The 18,917-nt window shown below is 37.9% G+C and overlaps 1 protein-coding gene across 8 annotated transcripts in view; it reads left to right on the top strand.

The window, feature by feature from the left end:
* The first annotated feature begins 226 nt into the window (after positions 1-226).
* The window catches only part of mical2b (microtubule associated monooxygenase, calponin and LIM domain containing 2b), a 44,940-nt gene continuing 26,249 nt past the window's right edge, over positions 227-18,917 (top strand). For 4 of the 8 annotated variants that reach the window (XM_055060961.1, XM_055060903.1, XM_055060840.1 and 1 more), the window contains exons 1-5: positions 227-368; positions 13,895-14,289; positions 16,236-16,443; positions 17,440-17,556; positions 18,197-18,298. In XM_055060961.1, the coding sequence (XP_054916936.1) occupies positions 14,026-14,289; positions 16,236-16,443; positions 17,440-17,556; positions 18,197-18,298 (691 nt within the window). In that variant the 5' untranslated portion in view covers positions 227-368; positions 13,895-14,025. The remainder of the gene's footprint in view (positions 369-13,894; positions 14,290-16,235; positions 16,444-17,439; positions 17,557-18,196; positions 18,299-18,917) is intronic. The other 4 variants (XM_055060683.1, XM_055060603.1, XM_055060519.1 and 1 more) reach the window with 2 other exon arrangements.

Below are 18,917 nucleotides of genomic sequence, written 5' to 3'. Positions count from 1 at the left end.
TAATATATTTATTTAACGGTTACAAACCGCCCCCCTTCTGTAGAAAAGCTGTTTTGTTTAGCATTTCGGTACTTTGTACCCTATGATGTGATTTAATTACTTATGAAAAGCTTCTCATTGGAACTGAATGTATTATTGTAAGCATTTCGAACATAAATCTGTCTGGAAATAGGGAGCCCAGTAGCTCCTGAGGGACTTTTATTGTGGAAACCAGAAAGCGGAAGTTGATCTTGTGGTCTTGCCAGAAGAGTTGAAGTCGGAGTTGGTCTCTCAGAGACTGTACGACTGTCAAAGGGAGAACAGGTCGCTGAAAGGAAACCATTACTGCTGCTGCTGCTGGTGGAGGGCTGTGTTCATCGCTCCTAGAGGTTAGTGTGTGTGTGTTTTTTTTTTTTTTTTGGTTTTCAGCGGAGTTGGGTGTAGAACTGCGGGTTGGTACTGCTCTGTTTCAATGGAAGCAGACGAAAAGCCGCACTTTGACTGAGCGTCAGTGCACGACTGAACGCTTATCAAGAACGCTTCTTTGAAATGCGTCCTGACTGACTGACTGACTCACCGCCTTCCTGCTTGGCAATTAATGCCACGCCGATTCTATGGCCTTTATTCACGTCAATGAAAATGAGTTTGTTTGTATTTAGACGCGACTGTTTGCTCTGGGAATTGAGTGAGAAGCTTCAGGATGAGGTGATTGGAACTTAGTCTGAAAACACGACACTATTCTTCCCAAACACATTTTTTTATTTCATTTTTCGGTTTTAGAAAGCGTTTATAAAATAAAAATAAATAATAAAAAAAAAAAAAACAGAAAAATTGGAATATATCTAAACCACCATATGTTTTGACTTTATATGTAAATATGGAATCTGGCTACTGTTTCAAGGAATGGTCTCTCGGACACAAATTGTTATTTTTTAAAAATGTTTTTTTTTTTTTTTGGCTGATTCTTGACAGTTGTTCTTATAAAACAGTTGTCTTATAAAACAAACACAATTGCCAAAGTGTGGCCCTAGCGACCCTTTCAACGGTGGGGCCCTGTCCATAGTTGCAGGGAAGCACAGATTTGGCCCTCCAGCAAGTGGAGCTGATGGACATCCTTTGTAATTTTATTACTACAAAATTTTCACTGACAAATTTATTTTTCTTCAGTGGATAAAAGTTGTGACCCAAAAAGTTAGAAAGCTATGCACCTGCCTTTTTAATAGTCCAATAAGTATTTAAAATCCTTTGCTGAAAGTGCAATAATTTGTTACAAAAAAAAAATGATTAGAATTATTTAAGTATATATATATGATTTTAACCCACATGACAAGAAGTTTTGACACCACTGCCTAAAAGGAGAAATTTGTAATTCGGTCACTTGTGACAGTCTTGTGAATTATCAACAGTTTTGTGCAACTGTGGGTCAGAAATCATCTCATTTGAGAGGTTTTATTAATTGATTTGAGCTGTCCTTTTTCCAGGGTTTTATGATATTCTAAAAAAACAACTTCAACGCTGTTTCTCTAGATGTCTAGATGTTTTTTTCTTTTTTTTAACAAACAATATGCATTAATTTTATTAAGGGCTTTTTGAGTCAAAATTAGACATACAGGTTTTCTGCAAATGCCTGCAACCACAGTAATATTTGAATAAGTGCAAAGTAGCAAGTAACAAGCCATTTGTTTTGTAGCCATTAAGATTCAGTCTTAATTCTGTTCTCAGCGGTCTTTGCGCCATATCGTAATTGGTGGAGTTTGTTTCAAATGTTTGGTTTGACTCAAAGTATTGTCCATGCGTTTCCAATAGAGTTTAGGTTATTATTAGCCTCACTGCCCTTAACGCTGCGATGGCTTAATGTTTCTGTTGGGAAAACCTCCAATCAGCTAATTACCTACCGCTGTTCCCCATTTGCTGCTTCTGTCGTCAACATAAGGTTTATGCTCTAAAAATGATGTCTGTTATTGATGAGATGTAAATGAGCAACACTTGTCACAAGGAGATTATAGTACCTGGATCAACGTGTCGTTCAGAAGCAGCTTGGTCAGCGCAAACGGCTTAAAGGTCATAGGTCGGATTGGTTAAATCCTTATTAAATGGCGTTTCTGACAGTAAGAAACTAACTAATGGTTTGCTGTTGATTTGATACTATTAGTTGTAACCACCTTAGCCTTGTTTACTACCAAGCGGGAACTGATCAGTGATGCAGGAAGAAAACTTCGGTTTTGACAGATAACTATTTTCCTTTTCAGGAAGTCGGGAAGCTAAATTTCATTTTAAAATTACGTTTGTTTGCCATGTTGCAAAGTTTAACAGTGGCTTGTGTCTGCACTTGTGATACAAACTTCAATTCAATTTAACACGTAAAATTTTTATCCCAAAAAGAAATTAAGTGTTGTCATAACTCATATTATCCAAGTATCTTCAAAGAGTTGTTGTGGATCATGAGGCTGTGGGAAGGAAAGATTTATGGAGGCAGTCAATCTTGCAACATACTTAAAGAAACCTCTTGAGTTAAAACACTCACTGTCAGTAGCAGCATTCAACAGAAATAGCATTAGTTGTTGGTAAGCCCTGCCGATCCATTTTATTGAGGCAGGAACTGAGCTTGCATACATGCAAGATGTTTCAGCTGTAACTTGCTTGTAAAAATCCAGAGAATTTGTTCAATTTTCTTTGTCCTCCATCATCAGAAATTATTTTCTTTTCAGAAGTAACACTTAAATATACTTATAGGTTCCGTCTTTAAATTAGCTTTAAATTTACATTTCTCTCTATTTGAACACCAGCTGATATGCAGTGTCCACTGGCTCTGCACTGCTTCTTGTTTGCAATATACTACTGTAGCAAAAGAGGAAAAGTATATCAGAGTGGATTATTTTGGCGAAATATTTCAAGGGCTCTTTGTGGGATGGCCTTTCCTCATGACTTTGACATTGAGGGAGAAAAGACAACATCCACTTTAAATTACAAACCAGTACCCAATCTCAAATTGTTTATTGTTAAATTGAAGCTTAAGGCCAAAGTTGGTCATGTTTGTGACCCTTAGACAATGTGGGTTGCTTTCCTTTCCTAAAACAGAAAACTGACAAAAATATTTGAATATTCTGTATTTGGGTCTGGCATAAAGGCAAAGGAAAGTCTGAGTTTAAGAGCAAAAATACATATTTAAGACTAAGAACTTTTACATTTCACTCAGGAAAAGTTAAGCTTTTGTTTTATTATGTTTTAAGATGGCATTCACAACAATAGAGCTTCTGAACCTGCATCATCCTGAAAATGTTTTTTTTTTCAATTCTTAATTTTTCAGATCAAATATTAATGATGGACTTTTAAGCCTAAACTGATTGGTGTTGGAATCAGCTACAGTCTACATGATATTTACTTCTTTATCTCGGTTGATGTTTTCATGCAGGAAAAAAAAACAACAACTTCTTCGATTTGCTAGCAAATTTTGTCTGACTTGTTGATCATGACGCGTCCGAACTCATCATCTCCACCAGGCACTTTTCAGAAAGCGTTTGGCCTCCTGCATGAGAAACTTGGCGCTTTGCTGTGGAGGTTGTAAACTGAAGTGTGTCAGTAGTACTGTGGACAGGTTTTCTGGGACAGCTGAGGACGTCTGAGCCGAATGATCTGACCGCTGTGCACAGAGCCATTCGGCCGACTCAGACCGGAAGCAGCGGTGTGTTTGACCATCAAGAATTAAAAATCTATTTGGAATAGGTAATCCCTGACTAACCAGGTCATCAAAAATAATTTGCACATCTTATTTCACTTGTGCAAGACTCCATTTGCTGAAGGGCCGTCCAGCAATAAGGCCCCAGGTTTGACTTCTGGCCTGCGGTCTTTCTCCATAGAGCTTACATGTTCTCTCTGTGTGTGAATGGGTTTTGTCCATGACTGTAGAAGTCATGTTTTTGTGCTTCTATAGTCCAAAAACAGTTAGGTTAATTAGTCTTCTAAGCTGCCCGAAGGTAATGGACTGCTGACCTGTCCAGGGTGGGCTCCGCCTCTTGCTCAAGTGACTACTGGAGACAGGCATAAGCCCAGTTCATCCTAATCAGTTCTGATTAGTCTCAGTGTGCATGTTAACTTAGTGCTGCTACCTTTTTTTTCTTTTCAGTTGCCTTGACATATGAAATGAAATTGGCACCAAATCTTTCTCCACTCATTCATGGAATAGTTCTTTGCTTTCATCTTTTCCTGTAGCTCTGCTGCCGAACCTCTCGATTTTAATCTCGGACTATTTCATGCCGGTGTTTACTCCTTATCGGTGGATAGATGCCTCTGGGCCAGAGGGGGGTGGGGGGGCGGAAATGACTAGTTGCACAAGCTGTCACTTCTTGGAATAAGCTTTTGACTTATAAGGGGGTGTTGCTGCATAATATGAGCTCAGGGGTGGGGGGAGAGGCAAGACAAAAATACACCAGGGAGCCAGGCTTCACCGTCACTGGCTGACCAGATGGGCTGCTGTCAAATGAGAAAGGCCGAGTTGAGTTTCAGGGTGTCAGAGGATTTTCTAAAGGTTGAGATCCAACAGCTGAATGGAGATTTCCGCATGGAGTCTGTGGATTAACCCTTGTAACTTTTAATGTGAGACTCAATTAAATAATTTTATGATGATACCATTAAAGATATTGTAAAGCGAAAGCTGAGTAGACGCTGTATTTCTGCATTGGATTGACCGACTTTGGAGGGGACTCGGTGACACTGAAATGGATATGTTCAGTTCAAGGAACAAGCTTGAAATATTTTAGATTAATTGTGACAAAAAGATTTAATAAACAGCCTATTAGCACAAAGATATTTTATGCGCATTCAGATCCAGGTTAAAAAACAAATGCTGGCCAAATTAGATGAAGTAGTTTAATTATCATCCAGGAAAACTAGTAGTGTAGTTGCTGTTGGGTTTATCTGGACCTGTCCTCTGAAAGGGGCAAATGTTTCACTGAGCTCTAATCAAGCCAGATTTGTCTCGTTTAATCCACATACCTCTTACTTATTGAGGATGGAGTAATGCAGCCTTGCAATTGGAACAGAACATTTTTAACAATAAATGTGCAGCGTTTCAGCTCAGCTTTAGCTGCTGTCAAAGTTTCGTCATCCTACAGATTCATAGATTTTTTGAATTTGTTAACGTGAAGGTGAAATTCTGATCCGTCTTCAGATGTTTATGTTTGGCGTGTTTTGATTTTCCTCTGGAAATCTTGATTCTTCTGACAAACGTAGCAAAGTAAACACGAGACACGAGCCCTAATACTCATTAGGGCACATGAAGGTCCAAACCTGCTCCTCAAATTGGTTTGAAATTGAATCTGAACCAATATGGAAGTCTAGACGCTACACAGTCTTGAAACTGATTTGGGTCATTTGAAATGGTTAAATGTTACAAGCAGTTAATCTTTTGTACCTGCTGATCAAACTGGTGGCTTACGGTCAAGAAATCCTTAACCCCACTGTATTTTTGTGGACTAATTTCCGTGCAGTGGTTCTCTGGCATTTAGTGTCACAACTGTTGGCAGGATGAAGACGTAATCCAACCTCAAACTTCTGCACTGTGCGGTGTTAATGCTGTGAGGATTAAGGGTCTGATTTCAGGGCTCACATGAACCAATTAAAGCCTCTTTCAACACAACCAGACATATGGCCTTATGTGATCTGCATCATCAGAGGTGCAGAGTTTTGGGTCAACTAAAAGACGAAGCTTTCCCCAGAGAGGTTCTGCCTTATGTCAACATATAAGGGCTTTTGAAGGATGCAAACATTTTAGGATTTAGTTTCTTTCCAATTTTGTATCTAAGCATCCAGTGGTCAGCTCTTGATCAGCACTTTGTCAGGTTTTTGAAGAGCCTTTCAAAGATTGTCTTTCAATATTGGCCACTTTTTCACTCATTTTCAGTCCAGTACTTGACTACTTTTCAGTTAAATGTTTTTGGTATTTTTTTTCTAATTAAAAACTATATTTGTTAGTTTGCACTAATTGAACCTTGTCTTTCTCTTGGGAAGAACAACATAGGCATGTGAGCATACTTGCAAAGAACATATTTTAATATATTCATGTTTAAAATGTTGTCCAGGAGGGCAAAGTGGAATTAAAATCCAATTCAATGTTTGTGCACACACTTGCCAAATAAAGCTGTTGGCAAAGTAAAGAATCAAGAGCATTTTTAGGCATTTCAAGAAATTCTGGCCAATTGAAATCAATATGCTAAGAGAAATGTTGCAGTATTTTTGCGTAGTCTCCATAAAAGGCTTGGACCGGCCTTGGATGATGCCTTATTTGGTAAACACCAATTGAAATAAAAATACTTTCCTTTTACAATCATTTACAGCCTTGTGTGTTTGAACTCCCTCGTGCAAGATGCAACCTTTGTACCAATGATGACAATCCACACCATGGCCTTACTTGTAAAATTGTTTTCAAAGAAACAGTTGCTGAGATGTGACAAAATCCATAAAAGGATTGGCCGAACTCAGTCTCTTGAGTTGATTAGCTGTTGAATACAAACGTTATCTTGCCTCTTGGGTATTTAAGAGGTGTTTTAGTTGCACACTTCATTCAGAGATCTCAGTGACTTGCACAGGTTGTTTGAGAGCCATCAACTCATTTGAAACTTTTGAGTATTGCTTATTTCCTGACATATTGTTTTGGCAGCAAGGATGTTCAGGTAAGCTGCTTGTTTAGACAAGAAGTGACTGCTCAGAGTTGTCGGACAAATATCATAATGTATAATAACACTAAATGTATAGTAACACTAAAATAAGAGCACAAGGTTGGATTGGTGATTAGAATACATGCTAAAGCAGCTCAGACCTGAGTCCCTTGTCGTGTGATTTGGTTGTTGTTACCATTACCTGTGTGTAACTCTACTCTTACCTGTGTATTTGAATTGTTGTGGTCTCCAAGAGTCACCCACCTTTTTTGCATCTGATGAATTGAACTCGATGGAAATATTCCTGTCCTTTTCTTGCTTTAATAAGAATAGTTAGTTGAACTCTTCAATTTGTCTTCAGACATAAGAATGTGCATAATATTTGTGTCTCTCTGATGGCTTTGAAAAGGATCCTGCTTAATCACTGATTGCTGGCTGGCTGGCCAAGACCATACAAACGGTATGTGAAGTTACAACCCAAAGGTTTTATTTTGATTCTAGGCACAGACTGTTTCTAGGGTCCTGCTAAAGTTTTTTTGTTTTATGACTTGTAGCATCTCCTGCTAGAGTTGGCTGATAATGTGTATCAACAGATGCTCCAAATATCAACGCATGGCAAGGCTAGGCAACATTTTTTACATGCCACCATTCATACCATTCATAGAGCTTTAGAGGGAGCCAAACAAGAGACAAAAAGGAAATAACAAGCATAAAATTATTGCTAAAAATAAAAATGTTAAAATGCAGATATTAAATGCATCAAGGAATCAGAATTTTTTGTATATTATTCGTCAACCAAAATGTGAAAACCCATTATGGGGCCGCTTTAATGAAATATGTTACCTTCACTCTTTTGAATTACCTTTTTTTCTTTCTTTTTTTTCATATCTTAAACATTGTTGCATGAGAATTTTAGATCAAACTTTTCAGTTTACTTGCAGTCACAGAGGGCGAAGTTCTTGTTTTTATATTCTCTCACATTAATGACCCACTTTTCTGTGCTGTGGTTTGTCCCCTGAGGAAAAACAAATATGTAGAAGATGGGAGTGTAGTCCCTCTTACAGCCCCTTATCTGAAGGTTAAGTATGGGTGTGTCTCTTTCAGCTGTGACCCAGGCGATTTGGTTTGAAGATATTCAGAAAAACAATTTTTGCTTCTTTTCCAGAAATGCTTTTCAGTGCTACCAGTGACTTGACTTATGACTTGTGAGGATTTACAAGATACACAGGTACTCCTGTAATTTTTTGCTAAATTTACAGGGAGTATCTAGAACACAAAATATTAAACTCTAATAATTAATAATTGGAAATCGCAATCTTAAAATATTGAAAAAATTTACCGGTATTGGAGATTCTTTCCTTTTCTGACCCATTCAAAAATGACAATATGTTGCTGCTTTATAAAGTACTTTGCAAAAGTGTTTATACAATGAACTTTTGTCACATTACAGTTACAGCAATCTATGTGTTCAGATTTTATGTGATAGACCAACATAAAGTAATGCAACATTGGGAAGTGTACGGAAATGGTTTTGCAGTTTTCCTTTTCTTTTTTTCAAATAAATTTCCCAAACGTCTGCCACACATGTGCATTCAGCCCTGCTTTTACAACTTTTTGGGAATACAGTATGTCTAAAGAGTGACAATTTGCAGTTTTAGTTATATAATTATGGCATTGTTTTGCTGGAACTTGAACATTCACCCCAGTATGAAGTCTTTGCTAGCTCCATCCATCTTCCCATTAACTCTGACAAACTTCCCTGTTTATGTTGAAGAGCAGCATCCCAGAAAGTTGTGGTGCCCCAACTATGCTTGACTGATTGTGTTTACATGCTTTGTTCAGAGGTTCTGCAAACCTTCAGTTTGACCTACAAAGTCTGTGCAGGTTGCTTTCCTGGCTTTTTAGTTAAAAGTTGAAATTGAAATGCTTGATTTATTTTCTTATGGGCCTGATTAGGATGAGAATCAACTTGAACCAATGTTTTCTTTAAAAGGTTTTATTGGCTCTAGTGGCCTTTATTTGACAGTAAATTGATAGGAAAGTGGGTAATTAGAGAAGGGGGGTAGAGGTGCAGCAAAAGTCGCCAGTCTGGGAATCGAACCTGTGATAGCCGCGTCGAGGACTAAGGCCTCCATATGTGGGTTATGCTTAACCCTTGCGCCACCTCAGCACCCCTGAATCAATGGTTTAATAGATTCTTCATTTCTTTTTCGAACCATGGCTGCAGTTGTTGGAGTAGCAGCCCAATAAACTAAATTGAAAGAGAGCAGAAAAGTGATGCAGAAAGTGAATGGCCTAATATACAGTTTAGTCATCTGAAATTACCCTGAAAGCACGTTGTTGTTTTTTTGTACCCTGATCATTATGCCTAGTTTTTGTTCAGATATGTTTTGACCTTGTCAATGGCTGATGTTAAATATTAAACAGTAGTTCATTCATCAGTTAAAGTTAGTCGTGTGCTGCATTTCTTTCTGAGACGTGGAGGCTCTAACTTCCAACTTTAACATTTTCTTATTTATTGAATTCAGTCCAGAATAAATCGGGACTAAAGCAAAAGCATGTAAGGGCCAAGACCTGAACTCTCTGCAGAGAGTTTCATAACCTCTGCTATGCGAATGTAATATTTCCTGTTTGTTTCAGTTTTCCAGTTGTCAGTCCTTTTTGAGGTTGTGTCTGTATTTTTCCTCTCTCTGGGAAATCCCGTCAGTCTCGGGAAGAACTTGTTGGCTCAGCTTTGATCTTCCTCTCAGTCTCCCAAAAAAACAGGCTGTAGACACCTCTGAGTTGCTGTGAGAGATTAACCTATGATGAAAATTATTAATCATAGGTTATCTGTAATGTTTACTAAATGTTGTTAAAGATTTATTAGTTAAGCTGATTTTTTTTCTTTTTTCTGTTTGTGCAATTAGTTGTGGATTTGTGACCAACAAGCAGCTCATTTATAATATAGTAATAAGAACCAAAATAGAAATAAAAATTAATAATCTAAAATGATTGGAGACAAAAAAATTTGATTCTGCACAATCTTGGGTTCATGTGCATCTTTCTCTGTTGACAATCTTTGCATTTTGCTGAAGGTATGCTAATGCTAGCTTCCCTTTTTTGATATAACATGTTAGTCATTTGGCTCATAAATAAAGTGCTTTTACATCATGGTAGTTGTTATGTCAGCAATTCAGACTTTGCTCTCGTCATCCAATGTTTGATCTTCCAATGTGAATATGAGTGTAAAAGGTGGAAACAAAGACACTACTCTGCTTTTATAGTAGATTTTGTTTTAATGGTCAAACTCCCATCAAACCATTTAGACTTTTTTTTCCAACATACAGAAATGACATTGTCTCTGCTTTGGCAGATTGTCAACATGTTCACTGGCATCATGTTGAATGTTACTCATAGCGTTAAATGAGAGAAGTGTTGCAGTTCACACCTTGTTTCTGGCAGCTTCCCATGCTGTAAAAAATTTGATTAAATTGTGGAGTCATTACGAGTGAATTGTCTCTTTGTTTGTGGTCCAAGGACACAATTTTCCTGCTCTATTTGTCACTTCTACGCTTCAGTTATTCGTGCCTTGTGCTTTCTGAAACCGGTCATGACAGGCTGCATCTTTAACAACCTGATGTCCTCAAAGCTTTTTTACGTTTTCCTTGTGCACTGGGACATTTTTCTTTCTTTTCTACTGTTGATGTGGTGTAGTGAAGCTGCTTCAGGTTAGAAGTGGTTTAAGCTTTCCTTTGTTGACATTTTAAACCTGGTTTAGTAAATATGAATCCTGATACTCATTTTTCATCAAATCATAGAGTATTTACATGTTGAATATTAAAAGAAAGTCTCAAATATAGACTTTCTAAAATAATGATGGATTATTTAATACAGCATTGTGCAAAGAGAAGTTTTAAATTTGATGCCAAAATTTAAAATTGCATTTTTCTCTTCTGGTGAATGAGCTAAACTAACTTCTATTGCATAAAAAATTATTTTAAATAAGAAGCAATTATTTTTAAGAAGCTATTATTAACTGCAACATTGAAAAAAATTCACTACCTGTCGACAATATCTCCAAAAAACATCATTTTGAGAATCCTTTGTTTGTTTTCTGGACGGTAGACAAGTAGTTGTACGACTAGTGAATGGTAAAAGTTTTACAAAAAGTATCCTAAAGATCTTGTAGGGACATTTATCTGAGACACTGTTTCTTCTTTGCGAACATATGGACCTTGCTGCATTCTGCAAACCTCCTTGTATGCATGCACTGACACCCAATACCTTTTGGTATCCCAAACATGCTATGTATAAATATATACATGATATTGCATAGCAGCTGTTATCTTTTGCCTGAAGTATTTTTGTGCTGGGAAAATGATTTGGTCTTCATTTTATTGAATAATTTCTGTCACTTGCGAAAGATCTGCATTGAAAGGACACTTTGTAAATGGCCTGCATTAGTGACTTCAAAATGCCTCCGCCCCCTTAGACCTTCTTGTTTGTCTCTATATCTACTCCTTTCAGATCATCAAAATACATTTTAAAATCAAATGCAACATTTTGTTATTTGAGGAAAAAAGCTATTTCTATGCTCTATTTAATATAATTAAATATAAAGGACACATAGGGCCATAATAATGGAAATCATAATGTAAAAAGCGTCTTTTATGTTTTCTGAAGTTATGTTCTCTAATATTAGTTGGATCTGAAATATAAAACTAAAGTAAAAGTTATGTGACAGAGCACATGCAAATGTTTTTATAAAAACATTTGCAAGGAGTATGATGCATAAAACTGTTTTTTGTGTGTTTTTGTTTTGTTTTAATCCTTATTTTACCTAATTCAAAGCCAAATGGAAAATCAACCTACTCACAATTTGTTGGACTGGAAATCGTGGGAGTTCTCAGTTTCAATGCAATTAAATATTTTACACTAGCATTACACTCAATAGTTGAACTGTTGATCACCTGTTAGAACAGATTACACTGATTACCACTGATTTTTTTTTGCTTTCAAATTAGAAAGTCATTTGTTACCGAAGCTAAATGGATCCAGTATGCTGGCATCTAGTCTCATTAAATCAGCTGAAATTATTTTTAACTGATACACTAAACAATTCACACAAAGTATTGCATCAAGGTAAAGCATTCCTCCAAAAGTAGGTCAGTTACTCCCAATGACTCCAAAGTCTCGTATTTTCATGCAGAAAATGCACATTGGCCCCAAGCATAATTATATTTAGTTGGTCCCTGACTCAGACTAGAGTGAAGAGAACTTGATGCACCAACAAATGTGGAAGAAGATAATACATTTAACCACTTCCTGTTGAAAACTCCCAGTGCACACCCTCCCAGTTGTTGAAACATAAACAAAAAGCTCCCAAGATTGTGCTCTTTCCCATACCCTTCTAGCCTCTAAATGCACATATTACTTTTTTTTCCCTAGATAGACTAGTTGATTAAGGTTACTTATATTAAGTCTGATGATCAGAGATGGACAGATATTGGGTGTCATGTCCCTGAGCATTCACACCAGAAGTCTTTAAAAATGATATTAAATTTTTCAAAGGAATTAAACGCAAGACAACAAATTTCAGTCAGCATTTGGGAATACAAAGAGGAAAGATGTGGAAGCTTTTTATTTACCTTGGCAGGGCTTGGACTCACATGAAAGGTCTGAGGCGTGTCAGTTTGTAAAGAGAGTAATAGTAACTGAGACGCTGCTGTCTGCTGCCAAACTGTTGGGAGGAAGCTGAGACCTGAGAGCCCCGCCGGGCCACTCAGGGACTCTGAGAAAGCGCAGGTTGCTCTCTGATTACTGCGGAATAAAAGAACCAAACAGGTGTTGTTTTCCTTCTGCACGCACAATCTGCCACAAGGGGACCGTGGACGTTCTTCATGATCACAAGTCTGTCGAGATCGGCAGCAGTGTTATCTGCGTCGTCTGATAGAAACTTGGCCTCTGCGCTTGTACCACGAAGCAGTTTCCATGAGTGTAAAAGAGTAATGAAGAGAGGCGTCCAGCAAATGTGACCTGGTGCTCACCTCCGAGTGAGACGTCATTCAGGAAATGTTTGACTTTGGCTCTGGATAATTCATGCCTGTTGTTGGGTGGAGTTTGGGAGTGGAAAATAGTCCCTTATTACATGTTACTGAAAAGCCTGAGGAAAATATTAAGTTTGCTTTTATCAGTTTTCATGTCTGGATCCATTTATCTTAGGTAAGTTTGGGAAATAGAAACTGGACGTAAAGTAGTGCTTAAATTTCCAGTCTCTGTTTTTTAAAAGAAATAAAATAAAGCCTTTTGTATTGATTTATATATTTGTGATATATTTGTATGGTTGTATTTATTAACATAATTTTGCAGCTGAAATTACAAAAAAATGCTTTAATGTGAATGTTTGCCAGTTTGTAACAGAAATGATTTGGACAAAAAGGATCAGAATCAGGAAAAATATTTGTGGTAGATGGGGAAATAAAAATTTCTCATGTGTTTGAGAATTAAACTCTTTTTTCTTGAAGAAACAAAGCATCTAGTCTTCGAAGGGAACAGCTAGTATTATCTGTATATCTATATTTAGTTCATCGACAATTTGCCGCTGGTGTAAAATTGTAGCTGTGTGACTGTGGAAATGATTATTTCTTTCTGTATTATTGGAGTGTTTGAGCTTCTCCCATGACCGCTCAGCTGATCTCCACCGAGAGCATAAATCTGTTCTAATCCTGTCAGGCATTCAGTGGAGCTGACATTTCTTAGTTCCAGAGGAAAATATGTTGACAATAATTACTGTTTTAAAGCAGCAGGTTTGTTGACGTCCGGTGAAGAAGTTGGGATATAAAATTGGTCAAAGCAGCAAAACATTGGCTAGTGAAGGTTTGTAATTGTGAGCCACAAACTTCAGAAAAAGGATTTTAGTAAAATACTTTTTAACAAATGTTTTTATATTTAAAAAGATTAAAAAATATATTTAGACTAAAATATATTTTTCACAATTAGTTATTATTTTTGTTTGAATCTTTCTACAACTAATTGATAAAAGTTCAAAACTGTAGCAGGAAACAAAATCCTAGGGATTGGTTAGTTTTATTTACAAAATGCAGCTATCAGTAAGTTTTACTTTAGACTTTTTTCAGCACTCCAATTTATAAAGGTACTAAGCAGCAGACATAAGTTTGAAAATCTCAATAGTTGAAGTTAAAACCCATTTGTCCCACACACAACAATGCTACTTGCCTTGTATTTTCTCTGACGATTTTTCTTTTCTTCTCGTTCCACAGACATTTAATCATGAAAGGATACAGCAGCTAAAACTTTAGTTCTAGCAGTGGGAACAAGAAAAGCTTGGGCCGAGTCACAAAGGAGAAGGCAAAGTTTTCAAGGAACTGGGACTCTGTTGCAATCAGAGCAGATGGGCGAGACGGAGGACGAGCGGACGGCTCAGGCCAGCCAGCTCTTTGAGAACTTTGTCCAGGCGTCCACATGTAAAGGAACCCTGCAGGCCTTCAGCATCCTCTGCAGACAGCTGGAGCTGGATCCTTTGGACCACAGCAACTTCTTCAGCTCCTTGAAGGCAGCAGTCAGCTCCTGGAAAGTCAAGGCCTTGTGGACAAAATTAGACAAACGGGCACAGCAGAAAGTGTACAACCAGAATAAAGCCTGCCAAGGAACAAGGGTGAGACCATGTTGAAAACTCAGTTAAAATCAAAAGGTTTTGTCAAATTACTTGTTTGAGCTCTTTTACTATGTGTTTTTGGTTTTTAGAATGCAAAGTAAAATTAGAAAAAAATAAACCTTCTTGATTTTAACCCATTCAGGAGGGTTAAAAAAAAAAGTTAACAGAGATATGACTAATCACAGCAAACTGATCCACCAGTATTCCCAGTTGTTGAAGATGTCCTAGTTTGGTTAGATTTAACCCCTTTGCTGGAGACACAAAATTATGAAAAAAAACAAAAACAAAACAACAAATTTTTGCAATGGGTTATAGAACCACATAAAATTAAGCACTTGAACAAGCTTTTGTAACAGAGATAACTTGCATGACTTCTTTAAAAGGTGGCCCAATTTGGAAGAGGTCTTTGATAGCAGCTATATGTGGCCTTGAAAGAGTAACTTATTAATAAGTAATGTACAATCTGATCCCGTGATTAAACATTCTAGCCCAGAAAGGGTCAATCATAGAAATGTCAAACCCAAGCAATATGCAATCAGGCTGAAATCAGGTGTTGATCAGTGTTCAGCTTTATAGTGGTCTTCATGGAGTCCATCAGACTTTGATGATGTTGAAACGTCAGTCTCAATGAAGTTTGCAAAATAAAAGCGGTAAACTGGTCAGCGACTTCCTGCCCTTTCTGCATTTGAAAAAAACGAAGCTAGGCTTGTTTGCACCTGGCTCAAAAGAATTAATAATCTCAGCAGCTTAGCATCAAGTCTTACAGGGTTGGATCATGCAGGGCAATTAGCCGCAAGCGACAAGAGCAGGAAACACTGGTTTATGGCACAAACAGACAAAGCCATGGAGTATTTCCCGGTTTAACTGTACTGCATAACTCCTAAAAAGACTCAAAACACAGTTTGTAAACTAAACTCTCAAATTTGGCATTTCATGTGCTGTTTTGTTGTTTGACCATGTATGTAGGCATGTTTAGGCAGCACTTTTGACGTTGTATTGGAAAGACTTCATATCTCAAGGAAGAGATAAGACTTTAAGTGAGGGGAGGGGAAGCGGGCCAGAGACTTGCAGAAGGGAGATTAACCCAGAAGGGCTGGGTTGAGGCCTAGCCAGAAATAACAGCTCAGCTATTATTCCAGACATTTTTTCTGGAGAAAAGGCTATTTGGAGATGAAGGATGGTGGACATGGAGATGGGCGGGTGTTCTCTGAAGCAAAATCTAAAATCCAAATGAGAGGACAGCATTCTTCAATCCCTGCAACTCAATTGTCTCCATATTTGGCTGTGTTGCATGCAAGGGGGGGAGTAGCATGCATCAGACCATGCTCCTCAAAACACTTGCTAAGCACTACAGTTTAATCTCAAATGCCAAACTTTTCTTTAGTATTGCCTCTGTTCCTATTTCTATGTGATAGGGAGCAGAAACTTTAATCCACACTGATGGTGTGCACCTACTTGCACAAAAGAAAAATGTGACTGCACTGTATATGTATTTACACAGCATCATCTCAGGACAGTTTCTGTGTTCAAACGGAACATCCTACTCAGAGTTTCCACCAGAAAACTTTCTAAGCCTGGTGCCGAGGCGGTCCACCATGTTTTTGTACTGAAAGATGTTAAGTAGACAGGAAAAGTAAAAATATTACTGAGTAATTATATGTTCCGGGAAAACAGTGAAACGATATTTAAACCCACAACTAGTCTTAAAAACAACAAATCAAAAAACACGGTTAAAATGAATATTGATTATTTTCACTTTTGTTTAATCCACATTAAGCGGCTCCATAAGGCCCCCCAGGGTTCAGGGGCCCATAAATGCTGATATTTTTAACACAGACCACAGATGCATAGTACATTTATTTATTGAGATGATCAATGCTGATAAATTTCTACCTGCTCAGACTGTATCTCACCCTCACTCATTTCATACCTTCTGTGACTCCCAGTGTCTGATCATCGGCGGCGGCCCCTGCGGGCTGCGAACGGCCATCGAGTTGGCCCTGCTCGGCTGCAAAGTGGTGGTGATCGAGAAGAGGGACACCTTCTCCAGGAACAACGTGCTCCACCTCTGGCCCTACACCATTCATGACCTCAGGGCTCTCGGGGCCAAAAAGTTCTATGGAAAGTTCTGCGCCGGCGCCATCGACCACATCAGTGAGTGTTCTCTCTTCTGGTTGCTTTATTTCAGTTCCAAAACTAGAGCTGCCTTTAAGTAAGTCGTAAAGAACAACAAGCTGAATGAATGTCGATAACGGCAAAAGGATTTGTTTTTACTGTGTGTGTAGAATCGTTATCAAGGAAGTAGACTTCTGCTTCTACTTCTACATACAGAGAGATAAAAAGTTTCTCTCTCTGTATGTTTGTAGCAAAATGGCGTATTTGAGAGGAGTGCTTATCTTATCTTCCAGGTCGCCCTTATCTGCAGCAACTGTTATATATTATTCTCTTCGGCTGAGTGTACGACAACAGCTTTACCTCTCACTTCTTTTAAGGGACAAACTGACTTTGTTCCTGAAAATAGCAGATTTTGAGCCACAATGCATCATCGGAGCCCTGTAATTAGCTCCACCAATCTAACAGCCTGCTTTGATAAGCTAAAAAAGATTCTCCACACCATGATGCTGCCACCACTGTGTTTCACTATGGCTATACAGGATCATTTTTAGTGTTCCTTTTCTGCCACATAATTCTTGCGTGAAATACAAAAAAGAAAAAAAAAAGTGGAGCATTTTTTTTTTACGTATTTGCCATGTCCCCCTACAGAATTTATGACAAACTGCAACTAGAGGATTTTCTGGATTAATTTCAACATTGGATATCTTCGTCCTGTTAATCCCTGCTGCTCGATCAAAATCACCATGAGTTTATCATGTGCTTTTATGATAAATGTTCTCCTTTTATGTTTATTTAAATGGCCATATCTCGGTAGGGCTTCAGTTAGAGTTAAAGCCCTTAAACTCCAACTGCTACATTCTTATGTTTTCATAATGCGTCCTTATTAGTATTCTTTAACAAACCTCTCATGTTGCTCAGAGCTGTATTTGTATTGAGATTAAATTATAAATGAACAGACTTCTGAGAGCAGCAGGTAGCACAGGGTTTTATTAATGGGTATCAATGTAAAAATAGCACCGTTTGCTCCCTCTTCAGGTATCCGCCAGCTGCAGCTGATGCTGCTGAAGGTGAGCCTGATGCTGGGAGTGGAGATTCACGTCAATGTGGAGTTTGTAAAACTTCTGGAGCCTCCGGAGCAGCAAACGGAAGATGGTGAGTCATCTGCGTTGAATGTTAACCTTCTCTGTACAGTTCTGAGATGACATTTATTTGTTTGTTTTTGGGAGAAGAAAGCACCTTTATTCCATGAAGATCCTGGGTAATAATATTTTGAGAATCCACTCTTAAGAGAGTAGTTTCACACCTCCAAATTAGTCTCCAATACAAGTTCTCAACAAGTACAGAAACAGAAGTCTGAATGTTTAAACAGGGTTGACCCTGTTTAAAAGGGTCATGACCAGCAGTGACATGATGGCACTTGCTTGCACATGTCAGCTATATAAGGAAAGCTCTCTTCATGTCATGAAGAAATGTTGAAGTGAACAGATAAGTTCTTGCAGAGTGGAAAATAAAGCTATTGATAGACCCTGCTCTGTTTTCCAAAGCAATTCCTAAGAGACAGTCACATTTTAGCTCTCTAAAGAACACAACAGAAGAGTTTTATAGACTTTATTAATAAGCCGCCTTAAATTGGGGCATTTTTTACATCTGTCGCTGTTACATCTGAATTTTCCCTTTGCGAGACAATAAAGGTTGCTTCTATTCTAATGAGACAGGAATGGAAAACAACTTATTTTAACTTTGATTTTGTTCCAAGTATTCCATTAATCACACATTTTATCTGTCTTCTTAGGTCCTGGTTGGCGAGCAGAACTCCGGCCCTCCGATCATCCAGTCTCTGACTTTGACTTTGACGTGGTGATTGGTGCAGACGGTCGCCGAAGCACATTAGATGGTGAGGGATGACCTTAACTCATTGTGGGGGAGTAGGTGCTGACAACGGGTTCAACATGAGAGACAAAGAAAGTTTTGCTACTGACCCACATTGAGGAAGCTCTTTCTGGTACTGAAGCATTTCCTGTTGACATAGTTTCAACTGAATGTGTTTTCATGTGGTTGTGTGTGTGTGACGGTTCATAAACTGGATGAGAGCTGATACCTTTCTGTCCAAGAATAATAAATAAGTCTCATGCTTGTTTGTTCAAGAAACTGTATTCTAAATAAGTAGCCATAAAAGTATTTGCATGTCTTTTTTTCACATACATGGTCTTGACCCATTGTGAGACTTAATATTAAATCTGATCACCCTTTGCAATTTTAGTGGCTTCAATTATTTTAGGAAATCTCTCTTCAAAGTGTACGACTTTATCTTTGGGAGTATTTGGCAATTGTTTTCCAGAGGAGTTTATGAGTTCAGTCTTGGACAAGGCTCAGAGTTTGTGCTCTTATTAATTCCTAATAGTGATCAGTTGGGTTGAGGTCAAAGATTTGTGCAACCTTTTGAGATGTTTATAAACATTATTTTACACTGGTGTGTAATAATTTGGAACAGGAAGTCCCCAGACCAGTCCTTC

The sequence above is a fragment of the Poeciliopsis prolifica genome, unplaced genomic scaffold (assembly GCF_027474105.1).
Source record: "Poeciliopsis prolifica strain line A6 unplaced genomic scaffold, Auburn_PproV2 SCAFFOLD001, whole genome shotgun sequence".
NCBI classification, from domain to species: Eukaryota; Metazoa; Chordata; class Actinopteri; order Cyprinodontiformes; family Poeciliidae; genus Poeciliopsis; species Poeciliopsis prolifica.
Note: the sequence above shows the minus strand (reverse complement) of the source record. Positions and strands in the feature narration are given on the sequence as shown.